The 24929-nt window shown below is 43.9% G+C and overlaps 1 protein-coding gene across 1 annotated transcript in view; it reads left to right on the top strand.

Moving 5' to 3' along the window:
• Positions 1-281: 281 nt before the first annotated feature.
• The window catches only part of LOC149286365 (DNA ligase 1-like), a gene marked incomplete at its 3' end in the record, with an annotated part of 97477 nt that continues 72829 nt past the window's right edge, over positions 282-24929 (top strand). Inside the window, exons 1-5 of the mRNA XM_089494259.1 lie at positions 282-304; positions 2034-2132; positions 3570-3626; positions 19369-19541; positions 22033-22199. Coding sequence (XP_089350385.1) covers positions 282-304; positions 2034-2132; positions 3570-3626; positions 19369-19541; positions 22033-22199 — 519 coding nt within the window. The remainder of the gene's footprint in view (positions 305-2033; positions 2133-3569; positions 3627-19368; positions 19542-22032; positions 22200-24929) is intronic.

Consider the following 24929-nt stretch of genomic DNA (forward strand, 5'->3'; position numbering starts at 1 on the left):
AGCAGACTACCTCAGCAGACAATCGGTGATTCCGGGAAAATGGTCCTTAAACAAGGGGGTCTTCACCTTCATCACAAGGAAATGGGGCACTCCTCAGATAGACCTGATGGCCTGATGAACAAACAGGAGTTTTTCGAGCCCTGGAAGCACTCTCGCAGGCCTGTGACTTCGATCTAGCGTTTATTTTTCTCCGGAAGATTCAGGTAAGCCCTCTGCAAATCATTTTGATTGTTCCTTTCTGGCCCCGAAGAATCTGGTTCTCGGACCTTACCAACCTGACCATGGACGAACCTATCCTAGGAGAGTGAGTGAGCTCCAGGCTCTCTCCAGAGTGGAGCCTTTTCTCAGGATTCTTCCAGACAGCATAATCCTTTGTTTGCCACCTGAATTTCTTCCTAAAGTGGTCTCGACTTTCCACTCGGATCAAGATTTGTCCTACCTAACTTCTGTCCGGACCCCAAGAATCCCAAGGAGGTGGAACGCCACTCGCTAGACTTGTGAAGGTGTATCCTGATTTATCTCTCTCTCTCGTACGTCCTCTTGGAAGAAATCAAACTCCCTCTTTCTGTCCTTTGCGGGGGTCCGCAAGGGCATGTCGGTGGTCCAGGGCTTCCATTAGTCGCTGGCTTAAAGATGCGATCACTGAATGTTACATCTCTGCGGGAAGCGAACCTCCCTTCGGCCTGAAGGCACATTCAACCAGATCTTTCTCGACTTCCTGGGCGGAACTCTCCGGCATGAATCCTTCTCTTAAATGCAAGGCAGCAACCTGGAGGTCGATCCATACATTCGTAAGGCACTACAGGCTGAACCTTCATCTCTCTTTGGTCGCCGTGTCCTTCAGACTGGAATCCTTCCCTCCCTATCTTGCTAATTCTTTACCTGTGCCACCTGGTATGGCAAGGAAAGTAAGAATTCTTACCTGCGCGTGATTACCAGGACCCGCAGGTACAGTGTCTGGCCTCCCAATGCAGTCCTCTACCCTAGAGATGGTTGTGTGTAAAAATCCCATTAGATCAGAAGAAATACTCAGACGAGCCAGTCTGGCACCAACAACCATGCCATGTTCAAAGTTACTTAAATCCCCATTCTTCCCCATTCTGATGCTCGGTTTGAAATTCTGCAAGTTGTCTACATGTCTAAATGCATTGAGTTGCTGCCATGTGATTGGCTGATTAGCTATTTGTGTTAAAAAGCATTGGAACTGGTGTACCTAATAAAGTGGCTGGTGAGTGTATATATTGTGTGGAAAATATTTTTATGAGCACTGTATCTTCAAACAATTCTCACATGGAAATAGTTAAAATACTGGCATGTTAAATGCCTATGTGGTGTCTACTTTAAAAACCAAATGTATGATTTGATGGGGTAAAGTGAATTGGCCGGGTTTAACAATGTCCCAAATAACACTGGGGGCAGGATGACCAAATGTCTAATTCTAATTTAGAAAAATGCACACTGTGACATATAATTGGCTTGCGACAGACAATGGCCAGGACACAGAGATAACAGGAGCTCACAGGATTATCAGCTACCTGTTGTCTAATTGATAATTGGGTATGCAGCAGTGAAACCTAGTCATACCTACAAGGGGTCTTAAGACAAGGGCTAACTCACACAATGACCGGGGAAACACTTCACTCCTATACAATCAATCATGCAAAGACAATCAGCCTTCTTCCTACAACAGTTTTGAGAGTAGTAAAACATAGGGAAAATCAGTAGAAACTGACCCCCTGTGTCCACACACAGAAGTCTCTACAAGGCCTGGGCCCATAGTCGATAGGGAGGAGGCTGGCTCTTAGACCTCTCCAGGGGCCCCAGCGATGGAGGGTTCTGTCACACACACGTCCTAAATGTTGACGAACACATACAAGCAGACAACCTTGTCAATGAGCATGTGACAAGCTCTGAGATATCACATGCACACCTAACAGGGATTGCCGAGTTTTTTTTGGGGGGGGGGGGGTCCCAGACAACAGCTGTTCCCTCATTGATAAGTACGGTGTTTCTTTTTTCCCCCTCCAATTTAGCACATTTGGACCAGAAACCCAGAAAGAACAGACAGAATACAACCCATCAAAAAGTTATTATCACATTGTTACAGATGCTTGTTGGAGTCATGGACAAAAGTGAGTAGAGAAAGACACTGTTTTCTGTATTTTATTTTGCTTTCTCCTGCATAGTTTCTTCTTTTACTGGTGTGATTTACAGTGCACACTCCCAAGAAACATTTTTAACGTTTGCTCCTGTTACCTAAAGATATCATTCACGTTACACAGCAAAGCTGAGTACACTGTAACAGAATGCTACTGAAGGTTCTCTATTGTACAATAGTGCCTGTCTTTCATATAATACACAATATACAAACCAGTGCGAGGGGGGGTTGTAAAATGCAATAGCAGCATTACTTCCAAAAATACACGATACAGATATTGGCCTAATTTATTATTTATATTTTATATATAATGCCATTTTACAACTAGAGAACTGCCACATTATTGAAATGCTGTTCATGTAAACTGGCTTGTGCTTGAGAGGAAACTGGGTTCAGCAAAAGCCTTTCAGAAAGGAAGGTGATTTCTGCCTATGCTCAGAAGCTTCCAGGTAGAGGACTGCATTGGGAGGAAAGAAAGTTGCGGGCGGTCTTGCTGGTGTTGCAGGCGGTCAGCCACTGTACCTGCAGGTCCCGGTAATCCCGCGCAGTCCCGCAAGGCTGTCCTCTCTCTGCTCCCTGGTGTCTCCTCTCTTGCTCCGTCCAGGAACAAAACTGAGTCACGTGATGTGACGTCACTTCCCGTGACTCTGCCTTGTTCCTGGGCGGAGCAAGAGAAGGGATGCTGTGAGGGAGCAATTCGAGGGCAGCCTTGCGGGACTGCGTGGGAAATCTGCAGTTCAGGTAAGGAGGTGGGCTTAATTGGCCACAAATGTGGCGGGAGCGGGCGGGATTGGTCAAAAAATCAGCGGGAGTGGGAGTAAAAACGCAGTCCCGCGCAGGGCTCTACTTCCAGGTAGAATTAATCATATTGAAGCCTGCTTTTTTGAATTATAAGGTCATGGTTAGTCTGATTTGCAACTGATTTGAGGCACAATAACCTTTGCTCATTATCTAATATTTATAGTTATATCAGCAGTGTTGTAAGTTTGCCCTTTATTAAAAAGAAAAAGAAAAAAAAAAAGTTGGAATGATTGTAGAGGGCCTACTGGTATAAATGTTGGTGTAGGGACAAAACACTATATGGAATGTCTGGGAGAAGGAGCCCCTACTGTATATAAATCTGCAAATAATTTTTTTTTTTTGTCAGTAACAAGTCTTCATTAATGTGGTAAGACTGAGGAAACATTTTCTCTTGAGAGATTTTTGAAAATGTGTCAACCTTAAGCACTCAGTTTTTAACGCTTGTCATGTTTATTTTGTAGTTGTAAAAGGATGTTCCGTTTATAGTCAAAAACAAATACATTGCATTCTTAATTGTGTTAGGACTAGTAAATTATATTGGGAATTTTAACACTGAAGTATACTGTAGTACTTTTTGTACAATATATAACCATTTTTTATTGTGTCCTAGAGTTCCATACCTAGCTGTTGCACGTACATTTGAACGAATAGAAGATGAGTCTGCTCGGTATGTAGACTTTCTAAAGTTATTTTAAAAGTTTTTATTCTTCTACCACTCTAACCTTCTTGGTTAGGTGTCTTTGTAGGGTTAGAATGGCTGTGTCATCCCTCAGTGGACAGGATGGGTTTTGTTGCCGATCTGAGGAAAATGTTTGGTGTATCTGTACAATTTTCACTTTTTTTTTTTTTTGTAAATCAAAATTTTATTGTTTTTTAAACGTTTTATAACACAAAGTGAGAAGGAGAAACAGCATGGACGGCGCATGGCAACAGAAATACATCACGAGACCCTGACGCCGCAGGGCTAAGTACATCGACACAACTACAAACAGTAGAATTATAACAGGAAAAAGAGACCCCAACAACGGAGTCCCAGTACCCTAGCTCAATTATGACAATAGCAGTTGGGTGGAGAGGTCCAGAAAGTATTGGGACCAGTAGAACCAGGTCCGCCTATGTCGCTCACCCTGTACATCAGAGCGGGCCACCAACTCCCTCCAGAGCGCGCACTCTCTCCACCCTTAGTATCCACTCCCTAAACGAGGGTGGGGTGACAGAAGCCCAATGCAAGGGAATCAAGGCTTTAGCCTCGTCTAGTAAGTGTCTGAGCACAGACTTCTTATACACTGTTACAGGCAGGGTGGTATGATGGAGCAGGTAACTGGCAGGTTCAAAAGGAGGCGGAGAGTCAGTGAAATGCGGGAGGACGGCTTGGATAGCTTTCCAAAAAGGAACAATAAGGGGGCATTCCCACCATATATGAAGAATTGACCCCACCGACAATCCACACCTCCAACACAACTCCGAATGGTCAGGGAACATGCTATGCAGGGGAGAGGGCGTGCGGTACCAGAGTGTGAGCAGTTTATAAGAGAGCTCCTGTGACCTGGTACTAAGGGAGCAACCATGCGTTAAAGAGAAGATTTTCCCCCATTGCGCCGCAGTGAATGACACCTCGAGATCCGATTCCCACTTCCCCACATAGGCCGGTAAACCACCATCCCCCACACTCAAGAGCAGCTGATACAGCAGGGAAATCTCATGAGGGGGCAGAGCATCTTTCAAATGTAACGATTCAAAAGGCGTGGGGTCCCTGACAAGGTTGGGTTTCTGAGGAATAGACACAACGTAAGCTCTAAATTGCAAATACTGAAGAGTTTGCAGCGCAGTTGGGGTAACGCCCCCAACCATGGTCGACAGGGAACGGAGCCGAGCACCCTGCATACAGGATCGCAACGTTGGCTTATCTCCCGGAGCCGACATCAGAAATGAGCCCCCGTCATACCCGGGGGAAAGTCAGGGTTATACCGCAACGGCGTCAGCGGCGAGGGATAGGTGAGGAGCCTGGATCCACGGGAAACAGAATGGAGAACCACCAAAGTAGCCAAAAGAAAAGGGTGACCCCCCCGCCTGTCTCCGAGCCACAGACGGCTCAAGCCACGAAAGTACCTGTATCGGCACAAATGCGGCTGCTGCCTCCAGAGTCACCCACAACTTATGGGCAGGGCGGTAAGTCCAGGGTACGCAACAGGTGGCAAGCAAAATAATAATTGCGTATGCAAGGAAGGCCCAAGCCCCCCGCGGCTTTAGGTTTCTGCAACAAGGCCAGAGCCAGCCTTGGCGCCCTTCCCGCCCAGATAAAGGAGAGAAACATCACCCTTAATGAGGAAAAGAAAGCACACGGCAGAGCTACCGGTAAGGCTTGGAGCAAATACAGCACCCTGAGGAGAACGTTCATTTTAAGAGTATTCACCCTGCCCACCCACGAGACAAACAGGGAACCCCAAGACCGAAGATCTTTCCGAATCGCGTCAAGGAGAGGGGGGAAATTAAATTTATATAAGAGGGATACATCGTCTGTCAGCCAGACCCCTAAATGCCGTAGTTTACTCTCACACCACCTAAATGGGAAGGAGGAGGCCAACGCATCTACATCGGTCGCAGGAAGGGAGACGTTCAAAATCTCAGACTTCGACAAGTTGATTTTCAAATTAGACAACCGTTTCTCTTAAATTTGGCCAGCAGCACAGGTAGGGACACACGCGGGTTCACGAGCGTGAATAACATATCATCCGCAAAAGCCACCGTTTTATGGTGCACGCCCCCACCTACCGCACCCGTAATGTCCGGATTAACCCTAATGGCCTCCAGAAAGAGCTCCAGAGAAAGGACAAAGAGCATAGGGGACAATGGCCAACCCTGCCTAGTGCCATTAGAAATAGGGAACTGGCCCGAGAGGGCTCCATTAATACGTATCCTAGCCGACGGGCAAGTATAGAGAGCGGACACCCAGCCCAGCATATGCGGGCCGAGTCCCAACGCCCCCAGCACCTCAAGCATAAAAGTCCAATCAAGCCGATCAAAGGCCTTCTCGGCATCAGTTGACAGTAAGATAGCCTTGGTACCCGACCGCTTGATTAAGTGTATCAAGTTCACCGCCCTCAGGTTCCCATCCCTACATTCCCTACCAGGCACAAACCCCCACTCGTCAGGATGTATCAAGCCAGGAAGAAACCGCCCAACACGCATAGCAAGAACTTTGGAAAACAGCTTTAGGTCCGCATTCAGAAGGGAAATAGGACTATAATTCCCACAAAGCTCCGGATCCCGACCCTCTTTCGTAATAACAGAGATCGTAGCGGCCAAAGTGTGGGGGTGGAAGCTCGCACCATCCAGGATGGAGTTAAACACAGCTATCAACTGTGGGCCAAGAACATAAAAAAAAACCTTATAGTAACTTAAAGAAAGTCCATCTGGGCCCGGGCATTTCTCTGGTTTAGAAGATTTAAGCGCATAAGCCAATTCCTCTCTGGAGTCGGCCGGGGGCAAACAGCGCAGCAAATATTGCGATAAATATTGGCGAATGGCCAATCTGTGGCTCTCAAGCGTCTCAGGGGCGTCGTGTGTAGGGGAACGATTATAAAGGGTGGAATAGAAAGTAACAAATTCCTCGGCTATAGCCGATGGGAGGTATCTCATGTGGCCACCCAAGGAACGAATTCTGGGTATGTAGGACAGTTGCTTCTTCCGACGCAAGGCGCGGGCCAAGTATTTCCCTGGCTTATCCCCATGCTCATAAAAGATGGCCTTGAGCCTATCATAATGCCGCTGAGACTGACTATGAAGAATATTGGCGAGATCCGCCCGAAGCACGAGTAAACGTTTAAAGTCGCTATCACGCAAAGTATCTTTATGAACTCTCTCCAAGTCTGCTATCTGCACAGAAAGATCACTAAGCTTCTGAGCATAGGCCCTCTTCCTCTCAGCCCCCATCTGGACAAACCGGCCACGAATCACACACTTATTGGCCTCCCAAATCGTAGGAAGGGGCACGTTGGTCAGAAAATAGTCGTGGAGAGCCGTGGCTGTCGAGTCCCGCACCTCCACATCAGACAGCAAGGACTCATTCAACCGCCATGATGTCTGAGTGGGACGAGTCAACAGGGATGCAAGCGTAATCGTCAGAGGGGCATGATCCGACCATGTAATGGAGCCATAGCTGGCCTCCTTCAAAAGGGACAAATGGTAATGTGTGAAAAAAAGGCAATCGATACGGGAGTATCGGTTATGCGGGATGGAATAAAAACTAAAGTCTTTGTCTGTCGGGTGGAGGGCTCTCCAACAATCAACCAACTGGTCAGCAGTGAGTAAGGCATGAATTCTCTGCAAAACCCTGGAGGGGGTCTGGGACGCACCCGTGGAAGAGTTCAGCTTGGGGTGAAGAGCCACATTGAGGTCGCCCCCAAAAAGCAACAAACCTTCCTGAAAGTTACGGAGTTCCCGCAACGTCTTAGAGAGCCACGTATGCTGTTTCACATTAGGGACGTAAACGTTGGAGAAGGTATAGGCCTTACCGGCCACCCGTCCCTTGACAAAAATAAATCTACCGTCCGGATCAGCCAGGTGCACAGCGTCAGCAAGCGGAAAGTGTCTTGAAAACAAGATCGCCACCCCCTTCGATTTAGACTGGGTATTGCTGAGGAAAGCAACAGGGTAATCCCGGGATATCAAACTAGGGTGGGACGAGCCCCGAAAATGTGTTTCCTGCACAAAGGCCACCGAGATATGCTGACGCTTCAAGTCACGAAGTAGAGCCGACCATTTCTCCGGCACATTAAGGCCCTTAACATTGAGTGACAGTACAGTAAGATCAGCAGGCCTATAAGACATGACGATGTCCACAAAGAAAAGGGGGGGAGATAAACACTAAGATAGGGAGACGAGGACAAGGGAAGGGAGTGGGTACAAACCGACCTACAACCGTACAGACAAACAAACAAACAGGGAGGGAAAGGAGAAAGAAGAAAAAAAAAAAAAAAGGGGAAAAAAATACCAAGGGCGCCAGCTGGAAAAGAAAACACTGGAAGGTCCAGAAACAACAGGACCACAGCGTACTACCAGCACGGCACGACGCCTACGGTCAGAGGCAGAGTAACGGCCGAAAAAGAATCCGGACAAAACAAAAACTGTGAAAGGAACAACCATGAGACCACTCTCCGGTCCCCGGTATGAAAGGTAGCTCGTCTTAGCAACAGCACAACTCCCTCTCCCCCCGCGGCCACAGCAGAGAGGGGGCGCCCAGGATAAAGACAGCACCTCAAGTATAAATGCACAAAGGTAAGTGTTGCCCTTAGAGAGAAGTGAGCAGTCGCGGCACGGTGCACCCCCATATAGATGGCAAATCAGAGGGCAAGTGGCAGAACCGACATAGCAGCGCAAAGAAGAATAAAAAGGAAAACAGAAAGGAGACCACTCTCATATGGAAGTGTAAGTGCTGCCCGCAATTAGAGAGAAGTGAGCAGTCGCGGCACGCTGCACTCCCCCATAGACGGCAAATCAGAGGGCAAGTGGCAGTACCGATATTTCAGCGCAAAGAAAAATAAAAACAAACAAAATAATAATATATATATAAATAAATAAAAAGGGAAAACATAAACCCCCCCAACCCAACCCCCTCCCAAAAGAGCCGAACCCCCCCACCATCGCAATTAACATCGCCTATAGCCAGCACACGGATACCCAACGCATAAGCCCAGGTCCCAGAACATCGAACAGATTTAGGAGCCGGGCGGCAGCAAATGCAATGTAGACAATGAAAATAAGAACCCTAAACGACCCGTGTAAAACGACCCCCCCCCCCCACGACCCGTGTAAAAAGCAAAAGAAAACAAACAAATCCCCCCAAAATATAAACAAACTTGCGCGGCGGAACGACAACAGGCGCTGCACGATGACAGGAGCGCCCAGGATCAGGAGAGCGTCCACAAGGGCGACAGGAAGGTCCAGGAAGACCCAGCCAGAGTCACCGGACTGGTCCCGAGATGGTAAGTCAGGAGCCCAGGTCCAACACAGGTGCCTGGCATCGGGCAAAACAGCAGAGACACACCTCCAGGCGTTCACTCCTCCGGGTCTGTCGCCTCCGGAATCCGCACAGGCAATCTCCCGCGACGGGCAGCACGGCCCGGCGTCTGCTCCTCCCGACGCGAAGATCTTCTAGCGCCAGCCACACGATCCGCCGGGATGGCGGGCAAGTTCCAATCTGGAATCTGAAGTGCAGGTAGGTCAAGGTCCCGGAGGAACGCAGACAACTCCCGATGAAAGCAGAGCGAGAAAATAGAGCCTCCTGAGCGCACATTAAGGCTAAAGGGGTAGCCCCAATGGTACTGAATGCTACGGCTCCGGAGTTCGGCTGTAAGGGGTCGCAGCACTCTCCGAGTCTGGAGGGTGATATCGGACAGATCCTGGAAGAGGGTAACCGCGGTGCCATCAAGTCCAGGAGCCCACCTCCCTCGCGCGCCTCATAATTTGCTCCTTCAGCTGGAAGTCGGCCACGCAACAGATAACATCCCTCGGAGGTGCTGTCGAGGGACCCCTAGGTCTCAGAGCCCTGTGAGCCCGATCCAAAGAGATCACAGCCTCAGGAGGCCTCCCCAAGAGGCTGTTGAACAAGCGGACCACAAGACCCCTAACATCTTCAGGGGTGCCGGAAGTGTCCTCCGGAAGGCCCCGGATCCGTATGTTGTGCCGGCGGCCCCTATTATCGAGGTCCTCCAAACGCCTCCTATAGTCGGCCAGATAATAAGCATGATGAGCAGAGGATAGCTCCAGGGCAGATGTCCTCTGGGCCTGTTGTGCAGATTCCGTCTCCTGGAGCATAAGGCGTCAGGCCACACCATCCAGGTCGTCCCGAAGGCCCGCCACGGCATTGGTTACGGTCTGTTTAAGCTCCGAGAGCAGCGTGCTAAAGTCCTCCCGCCACGGAGCCGAGGAGAAGAGCTGTCGAACATCCGCGGAACAGGTAGGCATACCCGGCACACCGGACACTGCATCCTCGCGCCTGTCTCCGGAATCACGGGAACTCGAGGGCGAAGCCGCCTCGTGGTCTTCAGGCGCCGGCGAGGCCAGCGCCGCTGGGGTACGAAAATACTCCCTAAGGGACGCCAATGACGACATGGCACCCTCCCCAGGCACCGACGGGGTGGAGGACTGCCGTCTATTTCGCACCATGGTTTCTATTGATGGCTAATAAGTGCTAATATCACCGGGGGACCGACGGAGCTCAGGTCTCAAGCAGCCATCTTCTCCAACGGCCGGCCACGCCTCCAATTTTCACATTTTAGGACCTTTCTTGACACCATTAGTGCCAATAGTTAAACACATTTAAAATATAAAAGAAAAATGTATTTATGCTCCAGCCCTGAGAGGGGAAAGCTCAGACCTGACATTTCCTGCTCGCCTATTTTTATTATTATCTTTTATTTATATAGCGCCAACAATTTACGCAGCGCTTAATACAATACATAAGTTCAAGGGATATGACAAGATGAGAATTGACAGACTAAGACAAACCGATACATTAGGTGGAGAGAGCCCTGCTCGCAAGCTTACAATCTAGAGGGAAATGGGTGAAAAACATAAGGCACAGAGAAAGGGTGAGAGGTAGTGCGGGGTTATCAGTGACGGGTGAGAGGTAGTGTGGGGGGTATAAGGCACAGAGAAAGGGTGAGAGGTAGTGCGGGGTTATCAGTGACGAGTGAGAGGTAGTGTGGGGGTATAAGGCACAGAGAAAGGGTGAGGTAGTGTGGTGGTTGTCTCAATGACAAGGAAGTTCTAGCAGCTAAGGTGGAATGCTTCTCTGAAGAAGTGGGTTTTGGGATTTTTGTTGACTGTTGGGAGGGAGGGTGAAAGCTGAAAGTTCAGTAGAAGTAGATTCCAGAGATATGGGGCAGCTTGAGTGAAATCTTGTAGACGGGAAAAGGAAGAGGTGATAAGTGAGGAGAGCCTTTGTTAGGAAACCGTTAAGGACTGGAGGGAGTTTATGGTTGGAGATGATGGGAATAAAATTGGTTAGGTTGACCATGTTGGTTAAGTTTGGTGGTTGCGAGTGATAGGAATAGGGAGGAATATGTGGGGGACAGAAGTAGCAGAGCAAACACAGGCAGGTTTCACATATAAAGATTAGTGTAGAGGTACTGGGATAGCTGTGATGGCAGAGAGATAGAGAGGGATGGTATTTGGAATGGTTTAATGGGGAGAAGTGGGTACTAAAGGGATCCAAAGAGTTGGTGCCCTCTACTGGCATGTTTAAGTAGATCTGGTAATTAACTGTCTATATATTAGGACAACACTGGGGCGGGTGGGAGAGGGGCAGGGAGGGCGGGCAAAAATTCAGTTGTTGTGGGGAAGATGGAGGGCTGTAATAGAGAGTGTTAAATGGTGATAAAGTGGACGGGAGCAGTAAGAGGGCATATATAGGAGATAAGGGATTAGTGGAGCAGAAAGATATAAAGTAAAATATAACACACTTAAGTAGTGACAGGCATCACATAAATTTTACCAAATAAAAAGAATCAGTGAAAAAATGCTGCAATTCCCAGTATGGGCATTCCTAGGCTATCAAGCACAGATAGACAGGGTATAGAAACAGGAAAATTATAATAACAATACAGAAAACAAATAACAGATAATTATGGAGATCTCTTGGTCCAGTCTGTATACCTTTTAGCAAAGTATGTCTTTCCGCTTTTTTCGGTGATCTCCAAAGTCGTGCAGAAAATCAAAAAGACTGTGCATCAGTGATTCTGATGGCTCCGAACAAATATGGTATGAGGTCTTGATCAACTTCAGCCTCTAAAACCCCTTTGAAGCTGCCTGCCCGGATTGACCTTCTTCGTCAGAGCCATTTTCTCCATCCAAACCCTGAGATATTCCAGCTAATGACCTGGGTGTTGAACAAAGGCTTTAGAGAGCTAGGGAGTTCTCTGTTTCCGTTGCCGAGATGCTTCTTCGAAGTAGGAAGAAGGTTACGTCCCTCAGATACATTAAGATCTGGAAGATCCTAGAATCTTGTATGTATATTTTATCAAGCACTATACCCAGATGCTTACAGGTTCCCCTGACAGGCTATGCAAGAAAAGTATAAGAAATATTTATTGTATTTAGGAGGCAACAGAAGGGGAAATCGTAAGTTAACCTTTTGTATCCTGGCTTTAACCCCTTGATGACAATTGATGGTCCGGGCACGTCACCGGAAAACAAACGGTTAACGACAATTGTCGTGCGAGGACCGTCATGACTTTAAACGGGTGCAGAAAGCGATCTACGTTCGCTTTCTGCACCCAAACGGTGTTGCTGTAATGCCTCGACCTCGATCAGGAGGCATTCAGCGACACCAAACACTTACCCGGAGCTGTCACAGCCGCAGCTGCACGTAATCTTCACCATCCACAAGATGGCGGCGGCCCAGGAGAAAAAATTATAAAGATGAAAAAGTTCGCTAGATGGTCTCCAGACCCTCTAGAGAACTCTGGCTCCACTTGCAGGTTGAATACAGGTACTGCATTCAACCATGCAAGTCAATGGAGCCCAGCTTTCTAATCACAGTGTGATTAGTAAAAATAAATTATAAAATAAAATTAATAATTAGAAAAAAATAGTTAAAATAACAGTAAAATGTGAAAATAATTTCCCACTGATGTCAGGGGAACCTTCAAGTTTAAAAAAAAAATGTAAAAAAACTTAGATGAGTAAAAGATTTTTCAACTAAAAGTGAGAAGTCATTTTTTTCTAAATCTTTCACCATGTTTTATACTTTTTTAATAGTAAATAATATGATACATTCAAAACAATGCCATCTAAAGAAAGCCCTTCTTGTCCTGAAAAAAACAATATATAACTTGTGTGGGTTCAGTAAACGGGAAAGAAGAAAATTACAGCTAAACACGAGCCATTGTCCCAAAGGGTACAAAAAGTAAAAATCAGCCTTTGTCACGAAGGGGTTAAGCCAATGTATCTAAAACACTGCATGTTCTGCTGTGATTTCAACACCCCATCAACTACATTGGATGGTTAGGGTACGTCGGGTTCTAGCTCTAAGAATGAAGGGGTTTTTTTGCCCTTAGCCATGTGTTTTTGTCTGACATAGATGATAGCCAGGAAGATTTGGCTGTTTTTCATCTTAACCCCTTCGTGAAAAAGGCTGATTTTATTTTTTGTACCCTTCGTGACAATGGCCGTTTTAACATTTCTGCGCTGCTCGTGTTTAGCTGTAATTTTCTTCTTTCCCGTTTACTGAACCCACGCAAGTTCTATATTTTTTTTTTCAGGACAATAAGGGCTTTCTTTAGATGACATTGTTTTGATTGTATCATATTATTAACTATATTAAAAAAGTAAAAAAGATGGTGATAAATTTAGAAAAAAAAATTACTTTTTCTAACTTTTAGTTGAAAAATATTTTACTCGTCTATAAAAGATAATGAAAAAATAGATTCTGCTATTCGTCCTGAGTTTAGAAATACCCAATGTTTTTTTGCTTTTTGTCTACATGTTATGGGGCAATAAGTACAGGTAGCGTTTTGCTATTTCAAAGCCATTTTTTTCCAAATCTGGTAATTCTTCCCCCTTGTGCCATTTCAGGTATCTTTGAAGCCAGCCAATGCAATTTACCCCATCAAATCATATATTTTTGAAGACTAGACACCCCAGGGTATTTTAACTCTTTCCATGGACTAATTCTACCACCAGTCTTTGTTAAACTTTGTGGTAGTCATTTTTTTCCCACACACATTTCCATTCAGGTATGAATAAACAGGTTCTGGTATACGTCACTATCATAAAACGCCCCAATATGTGTTCAGCAACATCTTCTGAGTACAGCGATACCTCACATGAATGATTTTGCCTGACTGTTTGGGGGGGAAAAAGGGCCACATTTGGGGCATGCACATTTTTCAATGTTGAACTTTGGCATTTGGGGATCCACTGCCCATGCCCTATTCGGTACATCTTTGATACACCATTTCAGTGTGCCCAATAAAACCATATATTTTTGAAAACTAGACTCTCCAGGGTATTTTTAAATGCTGGTATTTTAACTCTTTGCATGCACACATTTTGCCACCAGCATTTTTTCAGTAGTATTTTTGTGTGTGTATTTTTCCCCACACACCTACTGTATGTATGATTTTAAAGCTCCTGGTATATGCCGCTGTCACACGACACCCCAATATGTGTTGGGTTTGTCATTTTTGGGGGGAACTAAAAGGCCACATTTGGGACGTGTGCATTTTTCTAGTTGAAAATTAGATGTGGGGCCGTCCCTCCCCCCCCCCCCCGTGTTAGACAGAAAGCATTATGCAGAGTATTTATCACCAGGGACGCATAGTAAAGCCTTTTTATCCACTGCAGCAGGTGCAAGATCACAGATTGTGGCTTCTGCAGATTGAAGAATATTTGAAAGGCAAATCTCAGGGGGAATTGATTTCTCAAATGACATGTCCTGTAAGATTAGCAGCAGAATTGGTTTGATGCATCCACTGTGTTTAATAACCACTTGTCAACAATTGACTTGCTGGGCACGTCACGGGAATACATCCCCTTAACAACAATTGACGTGCCTGGCAGCAACACAACAATCTCCTAGGAGCGTTTCAAACCGCCACCTGACATGCTGCCTCTAACAAGATGGCGCCCGTCCAAGATAAGAGTTCCCAGAGGGTTCATCTAGACCAGCCTAAGAACTTTGCATTCCCCCTGCAAATTTACTACAGGTATTGCAGCCAACCATGCTGGTTAATGGAGCCCGGCTCACTTATCAGTGAAATAAAATTAAAAAAATATATAAAAAATTTAAGCCGTAAAAATCAGTAAAGACCCCACCATGACATTATAAGGGTAATCATCCAGTTTACATTTTTTTTTTTTATATAAAACAAACACATTTTTATGAGCAAGTCCTAAATTGATGCTGTATATTCCCAAACATCCCGGCATGGAATGGGTTAAAATTACCAGCATTTGAAATAACCTAGAGTGTCTAGTTTACAAAAAAATATATGGTTTGATAGGTTAAATTGAATTGCTGGTCTCAAAGATGTCCCAAATAGGGCATAGCTGCAAACTGACCAGATGTAAATTTTTTTTATTTTATAAGAGTGCACCTCCCAAATGTGACCTTTTAGCCAACAAACAACCCAAGAAACCTATGCATGGGTGGTAATACTGTATTCGGGAGTTGTTGCTGAACACGTAATGGGGTATTGTTTATCAGTGACATATAACAGGAGCTGTATACTCATACCTATGTGGAAGAAAAAACATTTTTGAGAAAGGCTGATTAGTGCATGAAAAGTTAGAATACTAGCAGTGAGTAAAAGATTTTTAAAATTAGTTTTAATTTTCCACCATTTTTATAGTAAATTAGATACAATCAAAATAACCATATCTAAAGAAAGCACTTCTTGTCCTGAAAAAACACAATATATAATTTGTGTGGGTATACTAAAAGAGAGAAGAAAGTTACAGCTAAACATGGGCACAGCAAAAATGTGAAAACAGCCACTGTCCTGAAGGGTGCCAAAAAAAACTGCTCTCTCCTTAAGGGGTTAAACTCACAACTGGAGATTTGGGTCTTTTTGCATGCCACAGAACTTTTTGGCTTAAGCAGTGGTCTACGTTTATAACTTCTATTTGTTCCATTTAAGTCTTTAAGTAGATGGCTGACAATGATACGGCCCTTCCACAGCACAGTTGTGTTCTTTTCATGGCTGAGATATAAATCTCACTTGAAAGGTTTGTTTAAAGGTTCCTTTTTTGGTAACAAGTGAGATCTTATTGGTGACGGGTGATGTCAAGACCCTGCAGTAGGATGACAGTGGTCAAACAGTGATGGCTAGACTACTTTTTATTATTATTATCTTTTATTTAGATAGCACCAACAATTTACACAGCGCTTAATACAATACATATATTCAGGCGGTATGACAAGACGAGAATTGATAGACTAAAACAAACCGATACACATTAGGTGGAGAGAGCCCTGCTCGCATGCTTACAATCTTGAGGGAATGGGGTGAGCATCTCCAAAACTGCAGCTCTTATGTGAGTGTTACTGAACTGCAGTGGTCAGTACCTGTCAGGGTTCCACCCTACCAGCCTGGACCATGCGATAAACATTCTCATCTACCTGCAGTCACCAGTAGCCACCCTTCCCTCTCTGGAGCACCCCTTTCTAATTACTTGGGAAAGCTGAGCCACGTTACTGAGTTTAGCCCTGCCCTTATATACCTGCTCTGCCCTTCAGTCTGGGCCTTTGCATTGTTTGGCTTGGGTCTCTATTAGTCTGCTTGCAGTTAAAGATCCATTTACTTTGTTCTGGTTTCCTCTGTATGACCTTGGCTACGTTCTCGATCCTGATTTATGTACCAGACCACGGCATGTCTGAGACTTGCCTACCTTCCAAGCCATGTGCCCTTCCAGTGGGTCTCCAGTTCCAGGCTTGTCCGGCAAGACTTTCTGGTCCGTGTTATGATTAACTGTATCCTGTTTGCTTTATTCCACTGTATATACCAGTCCTGTTTCTGATCGCCCAGCTTTTATCAATACAATCTATTCTTGTATACCAGCCTGGTGTGAGGCTGTTATCTCTTGTTAGTACTTGCCTGTATGTCAATATGCATCTCAGAGTACAGACAGAGCCTCAGATATCCCCTGCAATTGGGCTCCTGCTGGCCTGGGTCCTGACAGTACCTATGAAAAGTGGTCCAAGGAAGGAAAAGCGTCGGGGTCATGGGAGGCCAAAGCTCATTGAGGCACATGGCGGGTGAAGGCTGGTGTGTGTGGCCAAATCCAACAGACTAGCTACTGTAGCTCAAATTGCTGAAAATGTTCATGCTGGTTCTGAAAGGTGTCAGAACACAGTGCTCCCTCCCTGTCCACTGCCGAAAGCCCCTACAATGGGCATGTGAGCATAAGAACTAGACCATGGAGCAATGGAAGAAGGCAGACTGGTCTGATGAATCACCTTTTATTTGACATCGCCTGGCTGGCCTTGTGCGTATGAGTCGTTTACCTGGAGAACACATGGCACCAGGATGCACTATGGGGAAAAATGCAAGGCAATGGAGGCGGTGTGATGCTGTGGGCTATATTCTGCTGGGAAAATTGGGTCCTGCAGTTAATGTGGATGTTACTTTGACATGTACCACCTACCTAAGCATTGTTGCAGACCATGTACACTCTTTCATGGACACGGTATTCCCTGATGGCATTGACTGCTTTCAGCAGGATCATGCGCACTGCCACAAAGCAAAAATAGTTCAGGAATGTTTTGAGGAACACAACAAGTTCAAGGTGCTGACTTGTCCTCCAAATTCCCCAGATCTCAACCTGTGCTAGATGTGCTAGACAAACAAGTCCGATCCATGGATGCCCCACCTCACGACTTACAAGATTCAAAGGATCTGCTGCTAACATCCTGGTGCCATATACCAAGACACCCCTTCTGAGGTTTTGTGGAGTCAGGGTTTTTTTTGGAAAGTGAAAGGAGACCTACACAATATTAGGCAGGTGGTCATAATGCTAAGGCTAATCAGTGTATCTGTTAACCACCACCAGGTCCTTGATACAAAGGTCATTCAGAGTACGCTTCTCACAAGTGCATAAGCTTGCTGTACATATTACTGTATTTGCTAGATTATAAAAAGGTTTTTTTTTCAGAGCATCGTCTTATATTAGAGGTTGTCTTCTAATCGGACCTCAAATAGAGGTCTGATTACAAGACTAAGATCCAGGTCCCCCACAGCGCTGTAGGATCCTCCTCTCTGGCAGCCGCTGGACGTCTGCACGATGCGCACAGAACCTTCGCTGCTGCTTGACATGACCATCCGGTGCTCCACCATAGAAGCCCCGGCAGGAAGTACTGACAAGCTGCCGTGGAGGTTGTCTACGTGCAGATGTTCACCGGCTGCCAGAGAGGAGGATCCCCGCAGCGCTGCAAGAGACCTGGATACTCCTCTCCTGCAGTCCCTACCTGGGACTTCCGCTGGGGCTTCTATGACTTTCCAGTGCTCAGTCATAGAAGCCCCGGCGGAAGTCCCCGGTAGCAGCGGAGGTTGTCTGCGTGCATCACACAGATGTCCACCGGCTGACTCCACTTGATACCAGGGATTCTGAAGCCCCGGGCACAAGTCTGGGGATGGAAGTCGGAAGGGGCATATAGTGACGTATAAGGCATATCTGGGAGGCAGAGTGGTAAATAGGGCATAAAAAGCATATCTGGGAGGCAGAGTGGCATATAGGGGGTATAAGGCATATCTGGGAGGCAGAGTGGCATATAGGGGGTATAAGGCATATCTGGGAGGCAGTGACATGTAGGGGGTATAAGGCATATCTGGGAGGCAGAATGGCATGTAGGGGGTATAAGGCATATCTGGGGGCAGATGTGCTTAACTGGGGGGGCATGTTGGCAAATAAAAGGAAATACAAAAAAAATGCATTTTTCACAATCAGTTTTTATTAAATATGAAAAATGTTTTTACATGCAAATTAATATTTACTGATAAAACTTATTTCCTATAGGTTAGTATAATCAGTTTTTTTTTTCTAAATTAATATTCAGATTTAGGGGGGGGTCAACTTATAATCAAGCAAATACGATATTTTCCATTTGGACACGGTTGTATTGTCTGCCTTACCTTTATTCAGACCTAACGTTTCCAATTAGGTTAGTTTTAACCAACAAATGTGCAGCCGCCCTTCTAACCAATCTCTAAAACAGACTTGAAAAATATTTTTTATTTTATTTATTATGTTAAATGGTGTTGCTCACATATGTAGTCAAACTTTCAAATTTTAGTTTAAAATCACACTTTAGCAGAGCCTTGGCTGTCACATAGGCAGCAAAACTATGCCTCTAAACAAATCTGTAATTTGCACACATTTATCCAATTTTACAGATGATACCTAGACCCCAGTAATCCAGGCACATGTGCATTATTGACCCTTCCTTGCATAGTCAGCTCTACACCCCACTGTCACTGCCGCACGGACATTGCAATGTGAATGAGAAATTTGTTTTTTACTCTAAATATATTTTCCCTTAGTCCATGTGGCAGCTTTTTTTCCTCCTACCCTAATAAAGTTTTGTTGCGTGTATATATATATATATATATATATATATATATATATATATATATATATATATATATATATATATATATATATATATATATATATATATATATATATACCGGTGTGTGTGTATATATATATGTATGTATGTATGTATATGTATCTTAAAGATTTTGGTAGCTGGAGGAGGGCAGAAACCCCTATTATTGCTGCTAGATGGACAAGAGAAAATAAATTTACTGCAACACATTTTTCATGCTAGCTATAAGCTTTTTTTTTTTTCCTGTGTTCTGTATATATTTTGACACTGGTTGCTTTTGAATGTAATTTTCTTTCAGGTTAAAGAACATAGAGACACTTAGCAATTTTCTTCGTTCTGTGATTGCCTTGTCTCCGGAGGATTTCCTACCTTGCATTTACCTTTCCCTCAACCGCCTGGGGCCTGCTTATGAAGGGCTTGAGCTTGGCATTGGAGAAACTATTTTACTAAAAGCTGTTGCCCAAGCAACAGGTATGACTGATAAACTGTTTATATTGCCTTCTCTTCCTGGTTGAATATGTAGGCTATTGTCTGTGTATATGTAAATATCTGTGGGACTTTTATCATGATCAGTGGAACACCATTGATTGGATTTGTTTGTGGAAGGTAGAGTGCAAGCACCATGGACTAAAGTATATACCGTATTTGCTCGAATATAAGATGGTATTTTTCAGAGCAAATGCCCCTCCTTATATTCGAGGTTGTCTTATAATCGGACCTCAAAGAGAGGTCTGTCTATGAGACTAAGAGACAGAATTTCAAAGACTCCCTACTTCTAGGTAGCCCACTGCAGATGCAGATCTAATGGAACAGAAAAAAATCCCTCTTTCTTGCGGCATCTCCAGCACATAGGTGAAACAGAGGGAAACATACTCTTCAATCTAGAGGGGACTAAATACCATCTGTTGATTAATTTGAAATGGGTTTCTGCTAGAGTGACACAGTGGATATGTTTTATGGTGTTATACCAAACTTTACGCCACTCCTCTATATCGATCTCTACTCTATATAGATCTCTTTTCCCAGGATTTCAATTGGCCGTGTTTATGTAGAACCACTAAGATTACGGACTACCTTTGCCGCTTTTTTATGATTACAATTTTTTTCAATCTTATTCCATATTATTAGATCGTCTTTAAGTAGGTATTCCTGTAAAAAAAACTATTAAATAATGAAATAGCTCAGAATTGGGCAAATCAAATTCTAGAACTAACGATGGGAAAGTCATAAGTTTACCATCTTTGATATATATATATACTCCTAATTCTTCTATTTTGAAAGAGCCAAATCAGTCATACATTGTTCTACTGTGTTAACACCGATATAAGTTGGAAAGCTTTCTTGTATTCCTATAAAAATGTTTTATGTTTTCACAAAGTGGCGTAATTTGTCCTAGTATCATATTCTCCTCTACGCGAAATGCTTTTAGATTTCGCTTATTAATATTCCAAAAAAGTCCCTCTAAATCTTTAAGACTTAAACGCCTCAGATTCTATAGCGTACCAGCCTTCATGAGATCTTTATATATGTTAGGGCTGCAACTAACTATTTTAATAATCGATTAGTTGGCCGATTATTTTCCGAGTAATCGGATAAAAAAAAAAAATGTACATTTTTCATTTATTTGAAATAATTTAATAAACAAACAGGATGCTAAAAACAAACAGCAGAATAAAGAAACCTTTGAGAAAAATGCATTTTTTTTTTTTTTTTTGCCAACCTGCAAAGGGAAGGGAGACATTATTATTATTATATTTTATTAATAAAGCGCCAACAGATTCCACAGCGCTGTACAAGATGAAAATTTTACAGATAACTACATGTACAGTGCAGCAATTAACATACAGATACAAGAGGAATGGAGGGCCCTGTTCCCATAGGAATTTACAATCTAGGTGTATAAGGGGTGAGAAACAAAAGGTAAGGACTGCGTGGTAGTGAATGATAATGATGGTGTTAGAGATGGAGAAAACGTTTGCTTGGGCTTCTGTTGTTGTTGGGAAAATGGAGGAGTGTATTTCAGGCATATTAATGCATGTGGGAAGGCTGGGCAGTTTGGTCAAATCCAATAGATGTGCTACTGTAGCTTAAATTGCTGAAAAAGTTCATGCTGGCTCTGAGAGAAAGGTGTCAGAACACACAGTGCATCGCAGTTTGTTGCGTATGGGGCTGCATAAACGCAGACCAGTTGGGGTGCCCATGCTGACCCCTGTCCACTCTCGAAAGCACAACAATGGGTACGTGAGCATAAGAACCGGAGCAAAGAGCAATGGAAGATGGAGGTCTGGTTTTATGAATGTTTTCTTTTACGTGGCTGGCCAGGTGCGTGTGTGTCGCTTACCTGGAGAACACATAGTACCAGGATGCATCTGTGGAGGCCCAATCACGCAACTTACAGGAGTTAAAGGATCTGCTGCTAACCCTCTTGGTGCCAGATAACACAGCTATACTGCAGAGGTCTAGTGTAGTCCATGCCTACACTACCCAGGTGGTCATAATGTTATGCCTGATGGATGTGTGGGTGTGTATGAAAATGTATGTGTGTATGTATAATATATATATATATATATATATATATTTTTTTTTTTTTACTCACAGAGTCCATTGCACACCATTCCAAATGTTCCAAGCCCGGTGCTAGCTGTCCTGATGAAAGTCAGTAATGACTGAAACGTCGACTTGACTTTGAATAAAATGAAATTGTCAATTTAAAGACCTGGAGTGCTGACCATCTTTTTGAAAGTGTTTTATATATATATATACACACACCTGTGTGTGTGTGTGTAAGAAGAGGGATATAAAATCCTAGGGTTATGAGGCGTTTCCAAACAAAATGTATTTTGTTTATATTTACCATTTTGCATTAGCTATGGTATAATTGCTGGTGAAACGTGAAATTATTCAGTCCATTAATAAGATAGACATAACTCATTTGGGTTTTATTTTTTCTATTCAAATATAGGGCGTCAACTAGAAAAGATTAAGAAGGAAGCACAAGAGAAAGGAGACCTGGGTCTTGTTGCTGAAAGCAGTCGCAGTAACCAACGTATAATGTTTAAACCCCCAAACCTCACTGCTTCTGGTGTGTTTAACAAGCTGAAAGAGATAGCAAAGATGACTGGAAGTTCTGTAAGTACTTATCATATTGGAGAATAATACTGTAATAGAAGATGTTTTGTTTACTGTAGTTTTCAAAAATGTTCAAAACGTTTTCTTTTTATGTAAAGTCCTGTCTAGGACTGCAGTGTTAAGCATCCTGACTTCATGTAGTATGAACTTTATTTTGCTTGCATCCATGACAACTGCTAATACGTTTACACTAATCCGCTTCATAAAGCATATTTAAAACACCTAAGTTTCTTGAACGTCACATCAGCGGTAGAACTATGCCTTAAACCAGGGGTGTCTAAGTTTTTTCTGCATCAGAATTGTATACGTGCGAGGGCCGGACTCATTTTTCACTGTGAGAAAATATGGCCTTTAATAAAATATGCAGATTAAAATAAAGTAAATGACAGAAAACCTTTACTTTTCCTCTCACAAATTTCTGGGCCTAGAAAGTTTTGTGACTACAAATTCGGGATTCTGGATAAGTAAAAATGAAATAGTTCTGTTTATTTTAGGGATCCACTAAAATGAAAATACTGGACCAAAACTGAAAATTCAGGGTTCACTTAGCCGAAACCAAAAATGACCCCCCCACCTTTTAAAAATAATAAAAAAATCCCACACTTTTAATAAAAGTAAGTTACACACCAAAATTGTACAAAAAATTATATATTATGATTGTTAACGGCAATCTCAGGCATACCCAGATTCCAGCATGTACTGGTTGGCTGGGCATGGTAGGAGTGTGATTGCTGTCAACAATCATATATAAATTGATAGTTGTATTTTTTGCCCAATTTTAGTGCGTTAACACACCACAATTGGACAAAAAAAAATCAACAATATGACTTGGCATGATAGGAGTGTGATTGCTAACAGCAAACACACTTTTTATACCCAGACAACCAGTAAATGCTGGAACCTAGGCATGATGGGACTGTGACTGCTGTTAGCAGATTGCTGTTAGCTATCACACTCCTATCATCCCAAGTCAGCCAGTACATGCTGGTACAGGGTGGCTGTAAGTGCAGACCCCATACTGCTGGCAGCATCAATACACAAGGGGGGCAGCTAGCCAGGTTTCAGCATGTACTGGCTGACCTGACATGATAGGAGTGTGATTGCTAACAGGAATCACAGTCCCATCATGCCTAGGTTCCAGCACTTACACATCCATGCTATCACACACACACACACGTTCATTCACAGATTCATTCCCTCAGTCACGCATACTCATTCAAACACCCTCCTCCACCCCCTTACCTGCACTACAGCTCTCGATGCCGCTCACAGACTTCAGCAGGGGGCGTGGCCTCCCGCTTCCTCTGTGGAGTACAATAGACCCTCCCACAAGTAAGCAGCAGGGCTCTTGTGATCCTGGCTGCCGATCTCACACGGGCCGCACCTCGAGGTCCCGCGGGCCGCATGTCGGACTCCCCTGCCATAGAAGATCTCCTCTCTATCTCAATCTGATTTTAACTGTCAGTAAGCTAACACTAGACCAGAAACAATCCTCTTAATATCCATAAATTAACTAAATAGACTTCCTTGTTTTAAGATTTAAAATATTTGTTTTGAGAATAGCTCAATGGCCACATTATCAATATTTTAGCCAAGAATCTTGTCTCTTACCATGTTCCATAGTGAACTGAAAGTTAAGTTCAACTCTACAACATGTCCATATTTCTTCATAAGTTTTAGTCCTAAAAGAGAGGTAGTTTTAATTCATTTTTATATATATATTATATATGTTGGGGCCATATTTGACCACATAGCTCTCTCTTGTTCCAAGATTGTATTTACAAATTAAATAAATTTTCATAGAGGACAAATTTAAGTAAAAGTAAAATGTGTTTTGTTCTCTGTGTCCTGGATAGCTTTCACACATTTGTCACATGAAATAGATGTGTAAATAGACTGTACATTTGGTGTTACTAGGACTGTGTCTGTGTTGAAATGTTCAGTTATACTGTGTAACATTTGTATGTCAGTGAATCATTTATTATAAGATTGTCAAGGTAGCTTTTTTCTCTCTCTCCTAATAAAGTAGATTTTTTTCTGGTCTTCTCTGGCTCTTTACGACAAAGTATGGGGAGGTGGTTTTATTTCAGATCCAGTGTCTGCTCTGTGGGAATCCGAGATTAATAATTGTCTTAAACTAAAAATATGTAAATTGTACATTGCTAACCTTGTGAGGTACTTTGCAGTGTTGATGCATGATTAGGGATTAATCTAGCCTCGGTGCAGCATTAATCTAAATTTTATTAATGACAGGAGGCGAGTATTTTGCATAACCTTCTTTACTGAATAACCTCCAGCAGCAAAGGAGTTAACAACCAATCAACACAGACAGGACCCTATATCAGTCCTAACATCCAGCAACTCCTCCTCCTTTCTTTGCGGTGACGCTGAACAGGAAAGGCAAGCCACCAAACAACCGGAGACAGGAACAGAACCTTCAGAACCGACAGGAAACACGCCGGTAAACAGGACAATGGATCCGGAAACACTCAGTCGCAGAACGGCCTGGAAAAGAGAAGCAAAGTGACAATACCAGGCACACAAAATAGACATCCCTAAACAAGACCGTAAATCACAACGGAACGGGGACAACTCAAGACATTCCCCCCATAACTTTAAAATAGGGAGGGCATAGAAAAGGGGGGGGGAGAAATACTCGCCTCCTGTCTTTAATAAAATTTAGATTAATGCTGCACCGAGGCTAGATTAATCCCTAATTTTACAGCAAGA

This window comes from Sceloporus occidentalis, unplaced genomic scaffold, assembly GCF_023333645.1.
Source record: "Sceloporus occidentalis isolate IW3139 unplaced genomic scaffold, rSceOcc1.0.p SCAF_70, whole genome shotgun sequence".
In the NCBI taxonomy this organism is placed as follows: Eukaryota; Metazoa; Chordata; class Lepidosauria; order Squamata; family Phrynosomatidae; genus Sceloporus; species Sceloporus occidentalis.